Source organism: Arvicanthis niloticus, chromosome 11, assembly GCF_011762505.2.
Source record: "Arvicanthis niloticus isolate mArvNil1 chromosome 11, mArvNil1.pat.X, whole genome shotgun sequence".
In the NCBI taxonomy this organism is placed as follows: Eukaryota; Metazoa; Chordata; class Mammalia; order Rodentia; family Muridae; genus Arvicanthis; species Arvicanthis niloticus.
In genome coordinates, this window is record NC_047668.1 from 58,864,777 (window position 1) to 58,886,722 (window position 21,946).

A 21,946-nucleotide genomic window follows, 5' to 3' on the forward strand; every position below is an offset into this window, starting at 1 on the left:
TCTCCAGAACTGTTTGGGTGAGACGTCTTTGAGGGGCAACCTGTCTCCCTAGGCATCTCCTGTAACCTGTCTCCCTAGGCATCTCCTGTCCCTGTGTGAAGTAAGTTTCGAAAGTCTCCACGCCTCCCCACAGGGGCTAGCTAGAGGCTGGTGAGCGACTTTAGCCTTCCTATGGTCCTCTTACCTGTACATTCAAGCCTTGTATCACCTTGAACTCCCCTTACCTAGAAACTGGGCTCTTCAAAGGAGTCTTTCCTTAATTCATTTTGTATTCATAGCATAGTGTTGGACACTAAATACTGGCTCAATGAATTAACTTTTTTCTAAAATACTCCAAATCGAAGCTTACTAATAGTTTCCTTTCCCTCTGTGACTTTTGGTCTGCCATATATGAATCTTGGGTTTAAGTGTTGTGTGGGCGATGATTGGGGTCGCCGTGACTCATGTTTCCTCCATTGTGACTGTTGACAACAGCTGATCTGAAATTGGAAATGTCAAATATATTAGCCAAGCCCTTCCTAACGATTTGCTTTTAGCTCAGTCAGTGATAGCCCGACAAACTCGGGATTATTATCTTTAAACTATTTAAGGCATGCTCATGGCCATTAGTGCACATAGGCACAGCCTCATAGAGAGGAAGCCAGAAGTCAGGAAGTAGACTCTCCCAGTTCTCAGAGTCACTCTGATACTAGGCAGTGCCTCTCTTAAACCACCTCCTCCCACACTGCCCAGTCATTGCTTTGGTTTTCTGTCCTTCCCCTTGGCTCTCCCCTTTTCCCACTTGCCAGCCATTCTGATCAGTACAAATAACAGGCACAAAGGTGTAGCCAGGACGTCTCTGTGCCTTCATCCAAAGCCACCTAGTCTGATCCCCTTTCTATTGTGCCCGAAACACTCCATAAACCTCAACTCTGAGCTATAGCATTTCTCAGCTGAGGTAAATTTGTGCCCCTTTGGAAATCAGCCTCCTTTGGAGCCCCCTTCCTGTATCATTGACTCTAGATTCATCTATTACCAATGTGTATATCCCCTTGGTAACTTCATGTCTGCCTTTGCTTCTCATGGAGACGGCTGCACTCCGGCATTCCACCCACGTTTGGCACGGAGTGTCTGGCCAAGGGATCATTTCCTTTACTGACAATCTGAAATCTGCTCCCTTAGGATGATGTCTCATGTTCTGTAAGAGATAACAGGATCATATTCTCCCAAGACTCCTACCTCCAGATCTATAAATGGTTCATGGACATCAGAACGAGATATCTTAGTAATAGTTTGCTGCTGTTTTTATGTGTGTGTGTGTGTGTGTGTGTAAATATGTGGAGAAGGGAGTGCATTCATGTTCGTGTGGATGTATGTACATATGTACATACGTAGACTGCAGGTACAAGTGTGTGCCACATGCATGTGGAGGCTAGAGGTTGGTATCAAATGCCTTCTCCTATCTCTCTCCATCTTATTAACACAGAGTCCTTTCCTTAAACCAGAGCTCATCACTTTAGCTAGGCTGTCCAACAAGGAGTTTCAGGGATCTACCTGTGTCTGCCTCCCCAGTGTGAGTGTAGTACCAGGAACCATTCATGAGCCCCAAAGGACCAATCAGGAGCCGATCTGATGCAATCACATCAGTGGCTTTATTCACAAGCTCGAGCTTGGGCCTAACTCACCACCAACCCACAGGACAATTTTGGTGGAGAAAAGCCCAAACACTTAATGGGTTTTATAGAAAATGACAAGTGAGGGGTGGGTATTTCTAGCCTGGCAAGCATCTGATTGGGGGGCTACTGTGCCCTTTAACATAATTGGCTGGTGCTGGAAGCCAAACCATAAACTTAACTTATGCTTTCCTGGTTGGTGGTTGTTAAGAAGTGAAGTACCAGGGGCAGGCTTGTAACCTGGAGGTGCAGATTTATTGGGGAATAACCTGGAGACTGGTACTAGATGTAGGTCTTGTTGGGACCCCTGGAGGGTAGCCTGGAACCTGGTGCTAGACACTGGATTTGTTAGTGGAGTAACTTGGAGATGCAGGTCTTGTTGGGGAGGTAGCCTAGAAACTGGTGCTAGGTACTGGCCTGTTGATTAACTTGAGTTCAGCCTTTGGTCAGGTTCTCTAAGATGGAGTCTGAACCCAAAAGATTTGGTCTCTCACGAGGTTAGAAATCTAAGCCACTAATCCTGGCTTTTTCTGTGGGTGTTGGGAGCTCCAAACCCGGTTCTTCATACTTCCGTGGCAAGCTCTTTAGCAACTGAGTCATTTCCCCAGTCTCTCATTTTGTCCTTTTGAAGAAATTAAATGTCAAGGTCAAGTGAAGATTGTATTGAATGACCAGTTTGAAAAGAAAGGAAACGTCTGGAAATTGCCCACCTCCATCAGAGCTTTTCTCCTGGGCTCCTATGGTAGCTTTAAATCTGGGAAGTGCCTTTTGCAGCTTCCGACTAGTTAAGAGCTTCCTGGGACACTCCACAATGGTTACCATTGTAACTCTCCCTCACCCAACACCCTTGAGCCCGCCCCTCAGATTTGCAGGCTACCACAAGTCATGTTTTCGAAACTCAGATCAGATTCCCTCACCAGCCACATGCACCCACATTCTTTCTTCACTAAAATCATTGCTTTTGGACATGGTTTAATGAAATTTCAAGATGTATGTACCATTGTACTAATCCCTTGTGTGTCTGATGGCATTATTTCCTTATCATTAAATTCAAAGTCACCTTTAAAGCAATAATCTCACACACTTACGTGTAAAGACTTTTTGGGAGATATAAATGTTTTCCCACCCACTTCATTATATTTCTCTTTAGAATTAGTGGCTAACTGTTTTTCCTTTATTTTGATGCCATTATATGCTTTTTAAGGTTCAGTTTGGAAATTTAGTGAACCACTGCTCCTCAAAAATTTGACTTCAACCTTATGAATTGGTTAACAGCATCTGGTTCTCACCCCAGACCATCTTTCTGAAATCTTAAGCCACATGGTTCCCAATCGTACTTTTAACAATATTTTAAATTTAAACTTTTATTTTATTTCTCTTACATTTTTTATGAGTATGTATGTTTTGCCTGCATGTATGTATGTGCATAGCATGTGTCTGGTAACTACGGAGGTCAGACCTGGAACTGGAGTTACAGATGGTTTGAGCCACCATGTGGTTATTGGAAATTGAACCCAGGACCTCTGCAAGAGCAGAAAGTGCTCTTAACTGCTGAGCCATTTCTCCAGACCCCCTTTACTTTATTTTTAAGGAGAGGGTCTCAATAGGTAGCCCAGGCTGGCCTAGGACTTCTATTTAGCCAAAAATAGCTCCAAATCCATGTCCTCCTGTCTCAGACTTTCAAGTGCTAAGAATACAGACACATAAAATGAAAACATATTCTTATAAGCCAGGCAGTGGTGGCGCACACCTTTAATCCCAGCACTTGGGAGGCAGAGGCAGGCGGATTTCTGAGTTCGAGGCCAGCCTGGTCTACAGAGTGAGTTCCAGGACAGCCAGGACTACACAGAGAAACCCTGTCTTGAAAAACCAAAAAAAAAAAAAAAAAAAAAAAAAAAAGAATACAGACACATGCCACCTTCCTGAGCTTTGTATTTCCTTCTTCAATGTGTGTGTGTGTGTGTGTGTGTGTGTGTGTGTGTGTGTGTTTTCCATATATTGTTGGCATATATGTGTAGGTGCCTGTACATGTGTGAGCACACATGTGGAGGCCCAAGACTGATGTCAGGAATTATTCTCTATCACTTTTCCATCTATTCACTAAGGCAGGCCCTTTCAGTCAAATGCAGAGCTCATTACATGGCTCATCTCGCTAGCCAGCTCGCTCTGGAGAGTCCCTGAACCCACCTTCCAAGGCTAGAATTGCAGGCATTCACCCCGCCATCCTGACATTTATATGGGTTCTGAGGAATCTGAGTTCCAGCCCACATGCTTACATAGCATGTGCTCTTAAGCACTGAGAAATCCCCCAGCCCAGCCTAATTTTTAGATGTCATTTTAGCCAGTTGTTTATCCTCCAAATTCTACCTCAACCAAGGATAAGAACCTCCATGAAGCCACTGAAAGTATAAAAACACCATCTGTACCCTCTAAGGTACTTGTTGGGTTTTTTTTTTTTTTTTTTTTTTTTTGCACAGGGCTTTAACATGATTAGCACCACTTTCCAGACTTCTGGCTGGGGCCTCAGTTCCCATGCGTGTGTTAATGGGGAAGAACCGGTCTGGGGTCAAGGTGGACAAGTCCAGCAGTGGTGCCTCAGAGGCATGCTGCAGGAGAATGAGCCATCTGGAGCCCAGAAACGGAGTGCCAACTTCTTAGCATGGAAAGGGGGACTCCTGAGCTGCAGAGCTTAGCAATGGTGCTAGGTAGAAATCACAGGTGTCAGAACTATATGGGTTATTTAAAAAAAAAAAAAGAACTAAAAATGTTTGGAAATGTGGTAACCTATTTGAACTTGAAGCCATGCTGTTCTGGAACATTCTTCAAACTGCTGGCAAAATACCAACACTAACCCATACTCTACGCAGAACAGTATTCCAAAACCAGGTAGCATTTCTTATGCCCCCCGTGCAGTCTGCCTTTAGCTTAGATTTTTCATAAAATGAGGATCACTGTAATACCCTGTGCATTGTAATGAGAATTAGACTTTAACAATGCCTATCACACAGTAAAAGACCAGCAAGCTCTATTTTAAATTACGAATGCCTTTGTTACTCATCTCTCACTAAGCATTTTTATATTAGTTGCTTTTCTGTTGCTGAGATAAAAAAAAAAAAAAAAAAAAAAAAAAAAAAAAAAACCTTATTCAAAAGCAATTATCAGAGAACGAGTTCATTCAGGCTTACAGTTCCAGAGAGGGAGTCTATCACCAAGAGAGAAGCATCGGGAAGATGAGAGATTACATCTTCACCTGCAAACACAGAGAGTGAACTGGAAGTGGGGTGAGGCTATAAAAACCTAAAGGTGGCCCCTACTGGTGCACTCACTGCCTCTGGCAAGCCTCTGCCTCCCAAAAATTCCACAGCCTCCTCTCAAAAGCACTGCCAACCAGGAACCAGGAAGTCTTCAAATACGTGAGCCAGTGAGGGACAATTCTCATTCAAACCACCATACTTTGCCAGCCGTTCTCCTAATCCTGGTCTTGAATCCTCCATGTGGCTATTTCTGTCACAGTGAAGGATAATATAATAACATAAATACAAGGTGAAGGGAAGAACCATTTGAACTTCACCGAAGGTGGAGATCCTAGGATGTTTTGTGTATACAATTAAAAACCCTGTTTTCTCATCTGTTTTGCTTCCCAGGGATATTGCTGCTAGAAACTGTCTGCTGACCTGCCCAGGAGCTGGGAGAATAGCGAAGATTGGAGACTTCGGGATGGCCCGAGACATCTACAGGTGAGAGGATTAATTGCCCCACCAACACCTTCCTCCCCCAGCAAGTCTCCTCAAATAGATGCCTGTGACAGCTTATACCTAATACCATCTGGTATCTTGTCAACCTCCCACATGAAATTTCAACGAGGATCTTCCAAGATGTCAGTACTTGATACCATGGTTTGTCTTGGCTTATCTCTCAGGTTCTAACACGGAGAACAACACGGACGCTTGATGTGTGAGAAGCTTTGAGATGGGTTTTATATTTTGCTCAACCCCTGCCCTCAACACTCAGAGACTGTAACTGAGTACAGTGGCATCATCACAGGCACAAGCTCCCCAGGCAGGACAGAGCACTAGGCCTTGCCCACACTCAGAGACATGGAAATGGGATTCACCAACATCCCTAGCTCAGCTTCATTGTCTGCTCTTATTTTTCCCCTGTCACATTCTCAAAATGACATAAAAATGACCAGTGACGGAATGAGGATGTAGCATGATGGTAGAATACTTGTAAGGTATATATATACAAGGTTCAGTCTTGGTCCTCAACACTGTAAATAATGGTAATTATTACATGATAAATAAGGATAAATACGGGGTCTTTATATAAAATAGAGTGGTTCTGTTGCACTTTTCCTTTTTACTTCCCAATCTTAGTTTCATCTTTTTCTATTTATTTACAATCTGATTTGATAGGTGAGATGAACATGCTAGTCTTGGCATGGTCACTAATTAACCCATTCACTAATACAACTAAGTGGGATCATGGGTGCATAGCGCTTCCATCCTCTGAGGATTGCATAAGAATATCTGAAAACCAGAGAACTTTGGTGAGAATTAATAGCCATCTCCAGAGACACAGGGTGCTACTATTGTGCTGGGACCTTACGACCATCATGTATGGAGGACAGAATCAGTGAGGAGTTCTTTGGAGCCATCTACAGCAGCTGTTGTCATATCTTCCACTTTGCCTTCTACCCCAGATCTTAGCTTCTTTTCTCATTCCTGTGATATACACCCTGACAAAAGCAACTTAAGGAAGAAAGGGGTTTGGGAGGCTCTTGGCTCAAGAGCTATGGTCTGTTATGGTGGGGGAAGTCAAGGTAGGAGGAGCCTGAAGCAGCTGGCCCACAGCATCATACAAGCAGAAAGCAGAGAGACTTCCTGATTGTAGATCACTTGTAGATGTGCTAGGCCAGGAATTGTCTTTGTTGCTCAACTTGCTTTCTTCCTCTTCCTTTTCTTCATTCTTCCCTCCTCCTCTTCCTCCTCCTCCCCTTCTTCCCCCTTCCTCCCCCTCCTCCTCCTTCTCCTCCTCTTCTTCCTATCCAGAACCCAAGTCCAAGGAATGATGTAACCGCCCCCCTAGGATGTGTCTTCCCACATCACTGAACCTATTTAAGACAGTCTCTTATAGGCATGCCCAGAGAGGTTCATTATCCAGGTGATTCCAGACCTGTCCCACTGAGAATCAGTGCTAACCATCACAGCCTCCTCCAAGTCTCTGAATGCCTTCCTGCACTTTCTCTGAACACTGGGGATTGCCTCCAGTTTCAAGTACAGCAGTGTAGTGTGTTATCCAGCTCTTTCTTCCTTACTGGGGCTTCCTCCCTGACAACTTCCTGGAAGTCAGGATTTCCATCTCTGTGACACACTTGAGCTAGATAAATTTAAAGGGATGAAAATATTGTTTCTGGACCACGGTTTCAGAGCCCTAAGTCCATGGTCATAGGTTTGACTCTGTTGCTCCGGCCTATGGTGTTACAGTACATGGGGACAAGAAAACATGGCACCATGTTTACCCCATGGTGGCCTCAAAGCAGTGATAGAAGAAAAGAATGACTGGACTGTGGTCCACACATCTTCGAGAGCATACTTCTAGTTACCTAACTCCCTTCTGATAAGCCCCACCATCTAGAGCAGTGACTTTCAATGTGACCCTTTAATACAGTTCCTCGTGTTCTGATGACCCCCAACTATAACATTATTTTCATTGCTACTTCATAATGGTAATTTTGCTACTGTGAGGATAGAAATAGAGGTTTTCCAAAGGAGTTGAGACCCACAGGTCGAGAACTGCTAACATAAAGTTTCTACTACATTCCAGAAGTACTCCAGGCTGGTGACCAAGACTATAGCCCATGGCTTCTAGGGACACTTAAGATCTAAACCAAAACAAGTCCTTATCTCCAGACTACAGCCATACTTATTTCGATCCTATCCCATGCATTGTAGATGTGCTAGGCCAGGAACTGTCTTTAAAGAGAACTTGACCAGCTCTCCATAAATGCCTCCCTGTGCTGCCCTTGTCTCTAACCATCTGCCCCTTTTTCTACCCTTATAATATGTACAGAAAATCAATCTTTCACCCACAGAACTCTGTGCCTACTATATTATCAGGTGCAAGGTCTGTGCTGCAATTTCAGGTGTGTGTGTGTGTCTCGTTCATTGAACTGTATCCTTGGGAGAAAGAGAGTCTATGATTTATTTATGTCCTTAGTACATGGCAGAGTACTTGATACATTCTAATACTCAGAGCATGTTTATTGAAGTCATTAATTAGTGTAGACAGCTGGTGGGAAGCTGCCTCCCATAACGCACACAGGCACAGAACACTAGGTGTGGAATTGGCTTAACGGGTAAATGAGTTAATTTATTAGTTCTTATTAGCCAGTTGCGTCAGTGGCATTACTGATGAAAACCAATAAATTAATTCGTCTATGTGCTAAGCCCTGTGTCCTTCTGTCTGGGTGTGTGATGGGAGGCAGCCTCTGGCCAGCTGTCTAGATTATTTGTTGAGTGCCTACAGTGAATGAAAGGCCACTGTGTAACTCCCGTGGCGGATCAGAAATGAGGAAGACACAAGCCCTGTTCTCAGCCCTCCCATTCTGGAAGTCGAATTACTGTAGGTCATCAGAAACACGCTGTACTTCTAAGGGCGGAGTAATGTTATTCATTGTGAGTTATAATAAACAAAACCCAACAGGGAAATCTAAACAGCTGCTAGCAGGGACCTTAGTCACTGCATAGATCTTTTCCTCGGTGCCTCCAGTGGGCCATTAAGTGACACCAAGATTCTTAACTAAATGATCTGTGCTCCCCTGCTCTGCTCCCCAGCCACCCAGGACCTGTCTTTAATTTCAGTTTGTTCACAGGCAGGCAGAGCTTTCGTTCATTGACCCCTTCAGATCCAAGCGTGGTCTCCCCTTCTCCCCACACAGGGCCAGCTACTACAGAAAGGGAGGCTGTGCCATGCTGCCGGTGAAGTGGATGCCCCCAGAAGCCTTCATGGAAGGAATATTTACCTCTAAAACAGATACATGGTGAGTCTTTCTACTGCTCTCTTCCAAGTGTCACTGTGGCTTGAGGTGAGGATCTTGGACCACCTGGACCACACTCTTCCGGGAAGTCCTTTGCCAGTGAGACGGGGAGGAAGAAACCATGGTTAGGTACCTAAGTGATCATTTATCAGAATGATCAAAAGAGCATCTTAAAATGCACATCACCAGACCCCACCCTGAGAGCTGATGAGTCAGGAATGGGAGTCAGATGAACTTGCATTTCTACCAAGCTCCCCAGTGATGCTGACTTCACGCACACCAGTAAAAGGAGTCTTTTGAATTGCATTAACCCCCATAATAGGAAGAAAAAAGATGGAAAAAATATTTAAAACAGGTTAGACCTGGACAAGTTCATGGAGAAGTCATTTCTCCACAAGAAGAGAAAAATGTTGACATCCATACCCACAATTCAGAATCAGGATGTTCAGTCTCCTGAGAGTCCCAAATGCCCAGGAATTGAAAGAATAGCTATAGCAAGTAGGAAAATTGGCTAAAGTTCTGTAAAAACTAACCAAATCCTCTGGCTCAACCCTTTGCCCCCTGAATTCTGTGCCCAGTCCTTCCTCTGTCATTGAACCCCGTGTTCTCCCATCACAGAGATTCCTAAAGTCCCTCTGGTGTCGTCAGCCTTGACACCATCACCGAGCTTGAGGTACTCAATCATCGCAGGAACAGTTTCAAAGTCTACCTAGTTTAGGGTGTGTCCTCCTTGCATCAAGAGCTCTGGCAGCCATGAAATCATGAGGTTCTAATCCCAGAAGCACATAATTGTTAGCTGACTCAATGGTAATGTCTTAAGGTAGCTGATTTTGTTAGAGTTTTATTACTATGAAGTAGTAACTACATGACTGTAGCAACTCTTATAAAGGAAAACATTAAATCGGGCTGGCTTACAGTTTCAGAGGTTCAGCCCATTATCATCATGGCAGGAAGTACATGCAAGCTGACTTGTACTCCTGGTGCTCGGGAAGTAGCTGAGAGTTCCTCAAGGAGAGCCTCTGAGCCAGAGTAGCTGTGGACAACAGCATCCTTACAAGGTCACAAGGACACAGGACTGGGAGGGAAGGAGCAGAGAGGGACTCACAGTTGAGAAAGCTGACAAGCACGGCCTCAGCCGGGAGACCGATGTCGGCAACCTGTCACCTACTTAGGAGCACACTCCTAGGATGAAGGATGTGAGTGTGGTCCTCCCAAAACTCCTTAGCCCCAGTGTAGTCATGAGAAAAGCAGGTGAGTCCCAGCCGAGAGGTATCCCACTCAATCTGTGACAAGGCTGCTCAAACCTGGCAAGGCCGGCAAGAACAAGGACATCTATGTGGAGGAGCCTAAGGGAGTGTGACCACTCAGTGTGATATGATGTCATAATGGGATCTGGGAAGAGGATAGGAACATTCAGTGAAAGTTGAGGAAATCTGAATAAACTATGAATTTTAGTTAATAATGCCTTAATGCTGATCCATTAATTATAAAAAATGCACCATGCTAATGTAATGCTAAAAATAGTTGAGAACTGGGTACAGCAGGCATGGAAACAATATTTATAACACAATCCCTTCACAATGTGAACCGTTCTATTAAAACATGAAGTTTTTTTTTTTTTAATCTGATAACGGAAATGTAAACGCCGTGGATGGGTTGGAATACAGAATTAAGTAAATCTTCAGGGAAATGAAACAATTCTAAAGAGACAAGAGACATAGGAAAGAAAGAAGAAAACAGAGATGAAGCCGATTGATCTGATAACCTAGAAAAGTTAGATTCCCAGGAAAAGGGACATGGGAAATACAGAAAATAGGACCTCCATCTCCAGAGGAAAGGTGTCCACTGTCCAGTGGCACAGACTGAGAACCACAGACAGGCAAACTACCATGAAATTCCAGGCCAGTGCCAATAACGACCCCACATGCTTCTATGCAGAAAAATAGAGAAAATGATCAGAGGCGAAAGTCTGGGTGTCGTAGTGGCATGCAAATGGCTCCTAGCACAGAAAACACAAGACCATGGGAGTGTCCTGAGTTCTGATGAGTTCTATATTGGAGTGATACTCTCAGATGAAAGACCCCCATCATGGCTTGCGTTGGTTATCTTGGCCAAAATGAGCAAGAGGCTTGGTTATTTCTAGGCCTGTGAGATTTGCCTTGAGCTAATAACCCAGTGAGTCTCATGGTAGTAAGTAAGGTGCACAGGACAGAGATGGTGGGTAACCTGGGTAATCATTGGCAACTCCTCATCCCTGCCCCCTCCCACCTCAAACCTCATGCATCAGGAACTGCAGGAGAGGAGGTCTAGCTACCGGTTTCAACAAGCCCTCCAGAGGAAACACATGGGCACCAAACACCTGCCATACCCCGAGGCAGAATAGCAAAAGCGAGTTAGTAATTGTTCTGAATACATGAGTGCCCCCGTGACCCATCAGCCTGACCTTCAGCATATGACAGTAGACAAGAGTTGACATGGCACAGATACACTTGGGCAAAGATCCCCATTGGCACACAGTTAACAAAACAGAAATAAAGAAAGCATGTGCCTATCTTATCCACAATCAGAGAATGGAAAGACAAACGGACAGTAACTACAAAGCGGTATAACAAAGGCTACACTAAGCCTGCAGTCTCCTACAGTCTCAGCAGGGGAAGATGCTCATCCACAGTACAAGAGCCAGTAAGGAAAACAAAGGAAAAATCAAACCACAAAACGGTGTGGTGATACTTTAAAATAATTTTACAATGAAAAAAATAATGATGGAATATACGGTCTTAGTCGTATATGCCTTCACAAGTTAAAGAACATTAAAGGGGTGGGGATGCACTCCAAACTTCAGTGGAATGAGGCCAACCTGGGCTACATAATGTCAGGCCAGCCTGAGCTACAACCAGACCTTGTCTTGTCTTTCAAATAATAACCAAAGATACTGCAACCACCAAGGAGTATCTGTCTACATTTACCTATCTGTAGACAAGCAGAGAATGTATAGCTATGACTCCTCAGGCCTCTTCCTTGTTGGATTTTTATTTTTGTCTGTTATATTGTTTGCTGAAGTGGGGAAGAGAGGTTCCCTTTTTTTTTCCCCTTAGAGGTCAGGAAGACCAAATGAGAGTGATAATTCATGTTCTTGGCAATTGGCAGGAGGCTTATTTCACTAACATAGTAATTGTTAAAGCACAACTGTTGCACCTTCTAGTATTTTCTCTTCCATGTTAGGGCCATATTTTCTAAGAACAGAATCTGCATTGATATACTAGGACAAAGATGGATTTTCTTTCTCCGAAATCTGACCATCAAACTAAGAGAATAAAACTGTCATTGAAACAGAAAGTATTTCTGGAACCTAATAAGGAGTGTCTCAAAAGTCCTTTAAAACAAATAACAGGGAAATCAAAGACAATTTTCAAAAGAGGAAAATGTCTTATTTGACGTCAAAACACAGACAGAAAAAGTAAAGCAGAATATTGTCAATGCAGAAAGCAAAGAGATGAGAGGAAGGGGTGGGTGTGTCTATTAAAAACATTCCCATCTTTAATCAAAAGCCAGTGGGAAAGGGGTTTATTTTATAAAGTGTTGGAAGAGTCATTCAGACAAACAAGCCAATTTTGACCCTTTCCTTCCACTGTACATAAAATCTAACTGAATTCCAAGAGAGAGGAAAAACAAACACACCTAAAAAATAGCAAATATTTAATCTTTGGTAAAGAGAAGATTGCATAACTGCAATGCATAGAAGGAAATGCATAGAAGTCACAAAAACTTAATAAATATGTTTAACCACTTGAAAATGAAAGCCGTTGTTACACTAAAAACTTAGATCATAGAGCAACTAATAGAAATTGCGGCTAGGCTTGGTGGTACATCCTTGTAATTGTTAGCTCTTTAAGGAGCTGAGGCAGGAACATTGTGGTATGTAAGCCTGCCTGGCGACAGAGCAAGTTTAAGGCCAACCCGATTTACTAAAAATTAAATTGAAAAAAAAAAAAAAAAAAAGGACACAGGGACAGGGCTGGAGACTGAACTTAGTAGTTAGAGTGTTCACCAAGAGTGTGCAAGACCCTGGATTCAATCCTTGGCCCCACCTTAAAATCCACCAAAAAATAGGCATCTTTGTTTTTGATAAAAGGCTAACATATTTAAAACATACAAAGAAAGTCTACAACTCAAAAGACAAATTGAGATACTATAATAATATGCCCTGACAGGTAAACTCATACAAAAGATGTGAACAGACAATATATGGGATTAAAATAAGGATTAGATTAACAGACTTCAGTAAAACACTCTACCATATGAAGTCATGAGTTACCACATTTTTTCAGACACATGCTGAAAGAAAATATCATTGATTTTACCATTCTATTAGTTTGAGACCATTTATCTAAGGAAGTTGTGGTTGCCATCCTGTATTCTCAGTACTCCAGAAGCAGGGGTGTTTGAAGCCAGCTGAGCAATGTAGCAAACTTGAAGCCAGCTGTAATACAGAATGAGACTCTGCCACAAACAAAGTAAAATAAAATTAACCAAAATCAAACTACAGAAAGATGGAAAGCAATGTGATAAAGCAAACCATGGTACATCACAATAGAACATTTCACAGACACTTCAAATTCTAGTTATAAGATTTTTTAGCATGGAAAATAATTGTGCTATGATGAGATGAGCAGAACTATCAAGGTTCTATAGCTGTGATCGGATAAAAGAAACCTAGGCACTGAGCTCGACTGGAACGAAGAACACGTCGGCAGGAGTTATCTTTTAAGAGAGGATCCTGTGTGGCACTTGGCCATTCTCTTCATTTTTCTGAATCTAGAAAGTCCGCTGGGAATGCAGAGATATCTCAGTCAGTGACGTGCCTGTAGGTCACAAGTATAAAGACCTGGCTCAATCTCCCAGACCAACAAGAACGGAAAAAAGGGCATAGGTTCAGTGTTGCATAGTCTGTAATGCTAGGGGTCAGAGACAGGAGCAGGTGGGACAGGAGCAGGTGAGAAAGGAGCAGGTGGGACTGGAGCAGGAGGGACAGGAGCAGGTGGGGCAGGAGCAGGTGAGACAGGAGCAGGTGAGACAGGAGCAGGTGGGACTGGAGCAGGTGGGACAGGAGCAGTTGGGACTGGAGCAAGTGGGACTGGAGCGGGTGGGACAGGAGCAGGAGGGACAGGAGCAGGTGGGACAGGAGCAGGTGGGACTGGAGCAGGTGGGACTGGAGCAGGTGGGACAGGAGCAGTTGGGACTGGAGCAAGTGGGACTGGAGCGGGTGGGACAGGAGCAGGAGGGACAGGAGCAGGTGGGACAGAAGCAGGGGGGACTGGAGCAGGTGAGACAGGAGCAGGTGGGACAGGAGCAGGTGGGACAGGAGCAGGTGGGACAGGAGCAGGTGGGCCTATGGTGTTCATGGGTTAGTTAGCCTAGCTTTCTCCGTGAGCCCTGGGACACCGAAAGACTGTGTCAAAAATATTTTATAACGAGTTTTTAATTAAAAAAGCAAATTAGGGGCAGGAGAAATGACTCCATGGTTAAGAGTACTTGCTGCTCTTACAGAGGACCTGGATTTTGTTTCAGGCTCCCATAACAGTTCACACCCACCTGTAACTTCAGCTCCAGGGATCTGGCACCCTCTTCTTGCTTCTATGAACACCTGGGAATGCACACACACACACACACACACACACACACACACACACACACACACACACGAGAGAGAGAGAGAGAGAGAGAGAGAGAGAGAGAGAGAGAGAGAGAGAGAGAGATATGAGAGAAAAGAGACAGAGAGACACACAGTCAGTCAGAGCAAGAGACAAAGACAAGAGAGAGAAAGAGATTAAACAATTCCTAAAAATGAAAATAAAGAAGATGGTTTCTAAGAAACAATATTTAAGGTTGTTGTCCTTTGGCTTCTGTGTATTTGTGCACAAATGTGTGTATGCATAAGCCAATACACACAAACACACACACATACACACACACACAAAGGAGTCCTTTGTTACAGAAAATAGCATAAAGGAAAACATAATAAAAAAAAACGTATGTATGTGGGCGTGTGCATGTGTCCACATCAAGATCCGTGTCTTCTGTTCTGTGCACAGGTCTTTTGGAGTGTTGCTGTGGGAAATATTTTCTCTCGGATATATGCCATACCCCAGCAAGAGCAACCAGGAAGTTCTGGAGTTTGTCACCAGTGGAGGACGGATGGACCCACCTAAGAACTGCCCCGGGCCTGTGTACGACCTTTGGGAACTTCCTACTAGAAATTGAGCATGGTCTTGTTTTTAAGTATTGGATCTGCAAATGCTCCTTTAAAATTAAAGAGAAGGTGGCAGCCTTTTAACATGTCCCCAGAGTGGGCCAGAGATACATTCTGGAAGATGGGTCAGTCTTCCAGCCCTTCAAACACAATAGTGCCATCCCAGAAAGGTATCCATTACCAGGCTAGAGGCCGCAGACTCACTCTCCTGCATGTCTCAATTGCCTCTAGGAATGTGTGTCCCAGACCCATGCAGTTGGCCATGTATCGCCTTTAAATATCACCTCCAGCCCCGTGCACGCGCGTGTGCGTGTTCGTGTGCCTGTGTGTGTGTTTTCTGTTCCCTATGGTGTCCCCTCACCTCCTTTTCAGAAAACAAGATGGAGAATGAATTACTTCGTCCTAATCATTACTTTAGAGGTGTGGGATTGTAAACTACCAGGGTGTTTTTTGCTGGACTTACGTTTGCGAGTGATTCCCTATCCCACCAGCAGGGGGCAGCATCGATCAAGCACGTGAACCTACTTGTCTTCCCATTCTGGAGAGACAGCCCCTTCTGGTGCTTCTCCTGACTTTCATTAACGTGCTCATTCTTTCAGATACCGGATAATGACTCAGTGCTGGCAGCATCAGCCTGAAGACAGACCCAACTTTGCCATCATTTTGGAGAGGATCGAATACTGCACCCAGGTATAAATGTTTTCTCCCCTTGACCAGCCTCTAATCTACAAGGGCAAACTGTTTAAAGACACCAGAGACCCATGCTGACTGTAAGACTCAGCATTCCTGATCTCTGAAGTGATAGGATTGCCACCCCACTTTGCCAATGTTCTACAATAAACACTGGAAACTTCCACTTTCAAGTCACAGTACCAGTGAGAATCTATTCAATTCACAAGCATAACTACATCCCTGCTAGACAGTTAATGTTGCGAGTATTCATCTTAACAATTAAAGTGTAATTACATCATTTCCCTTTCCTCACTCCAGCCCCTCCCATCTCCAACTCCCCCAACCCTGTTCCTCTCAAATTCATGACCTCTTTTTATCATTATTACATATGTATATAAATACAGCCTGCTGAATCAACTTTATGTTTCTTGTGATTTCATATGATTTCAGGGCCAACCACTTCTATTGGATAACCAATTAGAAGATTCCATCCCCTGGGAGAGTAATTCTCCCTCTCAGCAGTCATCAGTTGTCTGTAGTCCTTTGCCTAGGAGTGGCCCCGCCTATGATATTTTCCCCTTCCGTGTTAGTTTGTCTGTCAATGTTTGGTTCTTATTCAGGTAGCCATACTGTTGTGGCATCAAGGACAGCTAGGCAGCTAGTGTTTTGTAGATGAGACGGGTGGTGCACGCCTTTAATCCCAGCACTTGGGAGGCAGAGCCAGGCAGATCTCTGAGTTCGAGGCCAGCCTGGTCTACAGAGTGAGTTCCAGGACAGCCAGGGCTACACAGAGAAACCCTTTCTTGAAAAACAAAAAACAAAACAAAACAAAACACCCCAAAACAGAGACGGGCTATAAAGGAGAACGGAAGCTCTCAAGACTTACAACTTATATAGATAGTAATTACATAATAGCCAAACCACTCTGGAGAAATGTTCAAACCATTCATCAGTAACACTTAAGTGGGGTTATACTATACAAGTTGCTTTTCTATGTTATTTTTTTTTTAAAGATTTGTTTTTATTGTAGGTGTGGAAATGTTTTGCCTTAACATGTATGTTTGTGTACCACATACTTGCAATGTCCATGAAGGCCAGAAGAGGGCGACCCATCTCTGGGTCTGGCATTTACAGATGTTCAGGAGTTACCAAATGGGTTCTGGGAACTGAACCTGAGTCCTCCTGAATAGCAACAAGTATTCTTAACTTCTGAACCATCTCCAGCCCTGGCTTTTCATGTTATTTTATTTTGTTCTCAGGGAGGGTTCCTTTTATCACATTTTATAGAGGAGGAGCTAGCCTTAGAGAGGCTGCACAAGTCAGGAGGGTCCCTAGCAATCCTGGGTTCTCTGTAGAGCCCTCTCCTACTTCCTCCCGTCTTGACTGAATCATGACTGATCATCTTCATCTTCAGCAGACTGTACATCCTCACTTACCATCAGCTGGACCGAGGAATAGAGGTAGCATCTGCTACCATTCCCCAGTCCATCTTCCTATTGGGTCTCACCAGCAGCCTCTCAGGACTTCATGTCAGTGGCCAGTTCTCTCTTTCCTGTGTGCCATCTTTCCCTCCCTCCTGGCTCTGATTCTGTCAGGATACAAAATTAAGTTAGCATCTTCTCTCTGTACCCTACACCCCCACTTTGGCCAGTCCTCTTTGTTCCCCAGTTTCGTGTCTACTAATGTTCTCTCCCACCTATGTGTTATCCCTTCCAACTCCCTGGCATCTCCCTAACGTGGCCCTTTCCTGACTTCATGTCTTTTCATGATTGCTCTCGTTTGTTGAATACCCCATTGTGTTCATTAGCGCCCCCTGTATGTTAACTACGGTTACTGTTGGTGCGATGAAACCAGGACCAGTGACCAAAAGCAAGCTGGGAAAGGAAAGGGTTATTAGGCTGACACCTCCACATCACAGTTCATCACTGAAGGAAGTTAGTGCAGCAACCTGGAGGCAAGACATGCAGAGGTCATGGAGGGGTGCTGCTTACTGGCTTGCTCTCCATGGGTTGCTTGCCACCAACCAGCATCCGTGCCACTGGGATATTATAGAAAAGTCAAACAATGAGCCACCATCTCTCTAAATTCCCTCAACCAGGACCAAGGACTGACATTTTATGCAAACTTCAGCAGCTGTGTGTCTAGCCCAACCCTCTCAGGGCTTTTAGGGTGAGGGTGAGCTGGACTTCAGTGACCATGTTATTGGGGGAAAAGGTTGCCAAGGAAACTTGCTTACTAACATTTAGTTTGCTACGTTGTGACAGGAATAGAATACCCTCATAAACACAGATACACATTCACAGACCTTCTTTGGGGTATTTTCTCCAAAAGATATAACATCTTGGCAAAAGCAGATGGCTGTACAGCTGCAGGTTGTAAAGGACTTTTGTGGAAGAAACTGGGAAGAAATGAAATGGCTTTTTAAAAAGACATGTGTGGTTGTGTTCCTAAACCATTTGCTGATGGATACTGGACTGGTGTGCTGTTCTGTAAAACTTAAGCGAAAGAGGTTTTCCCCTCCATTTGCATACACTATTATGGAATTAAATTTCCCCGGAGTTTTCTCCCACAAATTTTCCTTTACACCCTTAGCAACTGTGTCTGCTTTCATTGTACAGTCTATGACTCTCACAGTGATCTAGCATGAGCCGGGTTTGTGCATGGCTTCTCCTCCACAAAAGCCTCATCACATCTGAATGGGCAAATGAGTCTTTGCCTTGGAACAGCTGCACAAGCACTGAGAACACACAACACAGAGTCACCATCAAATATGAGGAAAGCTACAGGCTCGTAGGGAAGGAGCAATCGACACTCTCCGTAAGCCAGATGTGGTGCCCTCTTCCCTGCCGCCTTCCCTATGACAAAACTAAAGTCACACTATCTTTTGCCTTTGAAGTTGCAAGAATATTATTGGAAATAGACCATAATATTTTAAAAGTAATGAAAAAAAAAAAAAAAAAACAGGGGCCAGTAAGATGGTTCAGCGGATTAAGGTTCTTGTCAGAGCCAAATGACCTGTTCGATCCCCCCCCCCCTCCCCCGGCCAGGACTCACATAGTGGAAGGCAGAGAACCCACTCCATAGAGTTGTCCTCAACTTGCACACACACACACACACACACACACACATCTGCATACATATACATACACACAATAAATTAAAATCTAATAAAATCGTTAAAATCTGTAAACAACTGCCCCAGGGGCTTCTGCTCTGACCTTCTCCCATCCCACTACCCCCAGGCATGGGTGTTCACCAGCAATCACTAAGCACTGGGTATCCTCTCCTACTACATGGGTTTGCAAGAACCCTGGTGCTCACTCCGTACTCCAATACCTACCTGTAAACTAATATGTTAGCTTGCTTTTCTGTTGTTTTCTGTTTATGATAAACATGAAGAGCAAACCCAACTTGGGGAAGAAAGGGTTTATTTCATCTTTAACACTTTATGCTCCACCATCATGGTAGGCCAGGGCAGGAGCTCAAGGCAGGAACCTGGAGGGAGAAACTGAAGTAGAGACCATCGAGGAAGATTGCTTATTGGTTTGTTGCTGTGGCTTGCTCAGCTTGTTTTTTATATAACCCTGGAGGGCTAACGCTGTCCACGGTGGAGTGGGCCCTCCCACACCCATCATTAAGAAAATGCCCCCACAGACAAGGCCCACTGGCCAATCCGATGGAGGCAATAACTCAGTTAAGGTTCTCTCCTTTCTGGGGACTCTAGTTTGTGTCCAGTCGACAGAAATGGATCATCTGTAAACAATTAGCTACCTCCCCCCCCCCCCGCCGCCCTCCTTTCTCTCTCATCTCTTCCTGATCCAACATCTCTATGATTCCATGTTCATCCATCCTCTTTCCCCTTCCCACAGGACCCTGATGTCATCAACACAGCTCTGCCCATCGAATATGGCCCGGTAGTAGAAGAGGAGGAGAAAGTGCCGATGCGCCCCAAAGACCCCGAGGGGATGCCCCCTCTGCTGGTGTCTCCCCAGTCTGCGAAGCATGAGGAGGCGTCCGTAACCCCCCAGCCCGCAGCCCTGATGGCGCCAGGCCCGTTGGTGAAGAAGCCCCCGGGCGCGGGCGCGGGCGCGGGCGCGGGCGCGGGCGCGGGCGCGGGAGCCGGTGCCGGCCCAGCGCCCAGAGGTGCAGCCGATCGGGGCCACGTGAACATGGCGTTCTCTCAGCCCAACCCTCCCCCGGAGCTGCACAAAGGCTCGGGCTCCAGAAACAAGCCGACCAGCCTGTGGAACCCCACCTACGGCTCGTGGTTCACGGAGAAGCCTGCCAAAAAGACCCATCCCCCTCCGGGCACGGAGCCGCAGGCGCGGGCAGGAGTGGCGGAGGGTGGCTGGACCGGGCAGGGCGCGGGGCCACGCAGAGCCGAGGCTGCGCTGCTGCTCGAGCCATCGGCGCTGAGCGCCACCATGAAGGAGGTGCCGTTGTTCAGGCTGCGCCACTTCCCCTGCGGCAATGTCAACTATGGTTACCAACAACAGGGTCTCCCTTTGGAAGCCACCGCTGCCCCTGGGGACACCGTGCTGAAAAGCAAGAATAAGGTCACCCAGCCTGGGCCCTGAGCCCTGCACTCCACTAGCTTTTCCCCCTGGAGGAGCCGGAGCCCACCCAGAGGGAGATGGACAGAATGGCTCCACCACAAACCCGAGACCAAATGTCACTCGCTTTCATTTTTGTGCCAACTTGTTTTGAAGTGCCACATTAAAAAGAAAAAAGAAAAAAAAAGGAAAACTTGTGTTTTCAAGATGTGTTAGAAAGGTTTTTGAGCATGGGTTCATCTATCCTCTCAAAAGAAGAAAATGCCATTCTTAAAAAAGCGATCAGTAAAAGGCCCAGATTGTTTGCGTAAAGTTTTGTGCATGGTCTGCTGTACAGTCCCCTAAGGCTTCTTTCCGATTTTTGTGTGTGCTCTCTGTTTCAGTGTAGTCAGAAGTAGCTGCTTCCATGTCTCATAGGGAGAGTCGTGTTTCCTTGCCTTGTGGATATGAACCATTCGAGGGGCGAGGGAACAGAAATAAAGGAATTAATTTCAATGACTCAGCATGGGGAGAGACGTTATTTACCTGGAAAAGAAATATCGTAAGCTGACATCGCTGTGGGTGGTGGTTAGAGGCTCTTAATTGTTCTCATAGCCTATTGTTAAAAAAAAATGTGGCTAGTTCGTAGTATAGTGAAAAACGTGTATATATTCATCTAAGCAAAATGCATTCATTGCAAGTGCTTTGCGTATAAAACTCCAGTAGAGATGCAGCGATTCAAACACCCTGTTAACATACCTCATGCCTTAAAAATCTTCCTACTAAAAGTAAAAATACCACGTGTGAGGTTTCCTACTGGATTTAAAATTCAAGATTGAAATTACTTACTTTCACACTGTCCATTCATTCAGATCTGATCACTTTCTAAAACTCAAGTAGCGGTGATACGTAGATGCATAGGAAGATGCCCATTTGTGAACATGTACATCGATATACCTGAGGCCCAGATCTTCCCCAGAATTCCTCCCTTCCATGATGCACTGGGCCACTGGAAGAACAGGCCTTTCAGTGGTCTAGACCCTGGCCAGTCCTTCCTCAGTTCTCCCAAGCTCTCTCTCCCTTAGCCATGAGATCCTGGTTTGCTGGGAACACAAACACAATTTAATATTCATAGCATAATTTTTGTAGATCTCAAATGCAGATTACAACAAAGCATTTGGAATTAATAGTTGCTTGGAGTGTTGAGGTCAATGCTGTGTTTCAGTGGGTGTTCTGAACCTGGTTTTCACAGATGAACTTTATTTCTATGAAATGGAATCGGGAAACCATTAAATTTTATACATATGCTTATGCAATACTGAGTTTATCGGTATGTTTTCATTTCTCTTTTTCTCCGCTTCTGTAGTCTCGTGTCCAGTTTGTTCCTGCTGGAAGCCATGATGGAGTATCTCTTTGGGGGGGGAAACATTTTTGTTACTCGATAGGTACAGTGCATTTCCATGCATAGGGACCGTGTGTGTGTGTGTGTGTGTGTGTGCGTGCTTTTCTCATCTTCTCCATTTTATCCACTGCAAAAGTGTTACTTTGAGTATAGGAGAGCCATTGTGTTCTAATAAGCCAATTCCAGATAACTGTTCAGTTTCCATAATGCAGTTATCTGGCTCTCGAACTGATTCTGAACATCTAAAGATTCTGTTATACTCCAGGGACTACTTTCCCACAACTTCCCAAAACATTCTCCATGGGATGTCCCTGAAGCTGGAAGACAGATGCACAACTGTGAATAACAGTTCTGAAAAAAATGTTATCAGTAAAGTTTCGGTTTGTGCAAAAAATAGGC

At 44.7% G+C, this 21,946-nt stretch overlaps 1 protein-coding gene and 1 long non-coding RNA gene across 4 annotated transcripts in view; one reads left to right on the forward strand and one right to left on the reverse strand.

Annotated features, from left to right (window-relative positions):
- The window catches only part of Alk (ALK receptor tyrosine kinase), a 698,959-nt gene extending 678,295 nt beyond the window's left edge, over nucleotides 1–20,664 (forward strand). For both annotated transcript variants that reach the window (XM_034514490.2, XM_076942246.1), the window contains 5 exons: nucleotides 5,297–5,389; nucleotides 8,593–8,694; nucleotides 14,784–14,918; nucleotides 15,541–15,631; nucleotides 19,483–20,664. In XM_034514490.2, the coding sequence (XP_034370381.1) occupies nucleotides 5,297–5,389; nucleotides 8,593–8,694; nucleotides 14,784–14,918; nucleotides 15,541–15,631; nucleotides 19,483–20,190 (1,129 nt within the window). In that variant the 3' untranslated portion in view covers nucleotides 20,191–20,664. The remainder of the gene's footprint in view (nucleotides 1–5,296; nucleotides 5,390–8,592; nucleotides 8,695–14,783; nucleotides 14,919–15,540; nucleotides 15,632–19,482) is intronic.
- On the reverse strand, nucleotides 67–20,000 carry LOC143443901 (uncharacterized). 2 transcript variants are annotated; one of them, XR_013113296.1, is made up of 7 exons: nucleotides 19,869–20,000; nucleotides 18,954–19,121; nucleotides 17,050–17,201; nucleotides 14,284–14,335; nucleotides 8,677–13,553; nucleotides 1,016–1,177; nucleotides 67–479 (listed from the first exon to the last, which is right to left on the reverse strand). It is a non-coding gene; the product is annotated as an uncharacterized LOC143443901 (long non-coding RNA). The 2 variants fall into 2 exon arrangements; XR_013113297.1 differs by lacking the exon at nucleotides 18,954–19,121.
- Nucleotides 20,665–21,946: the final 1,282 nt, after the last annotated feature.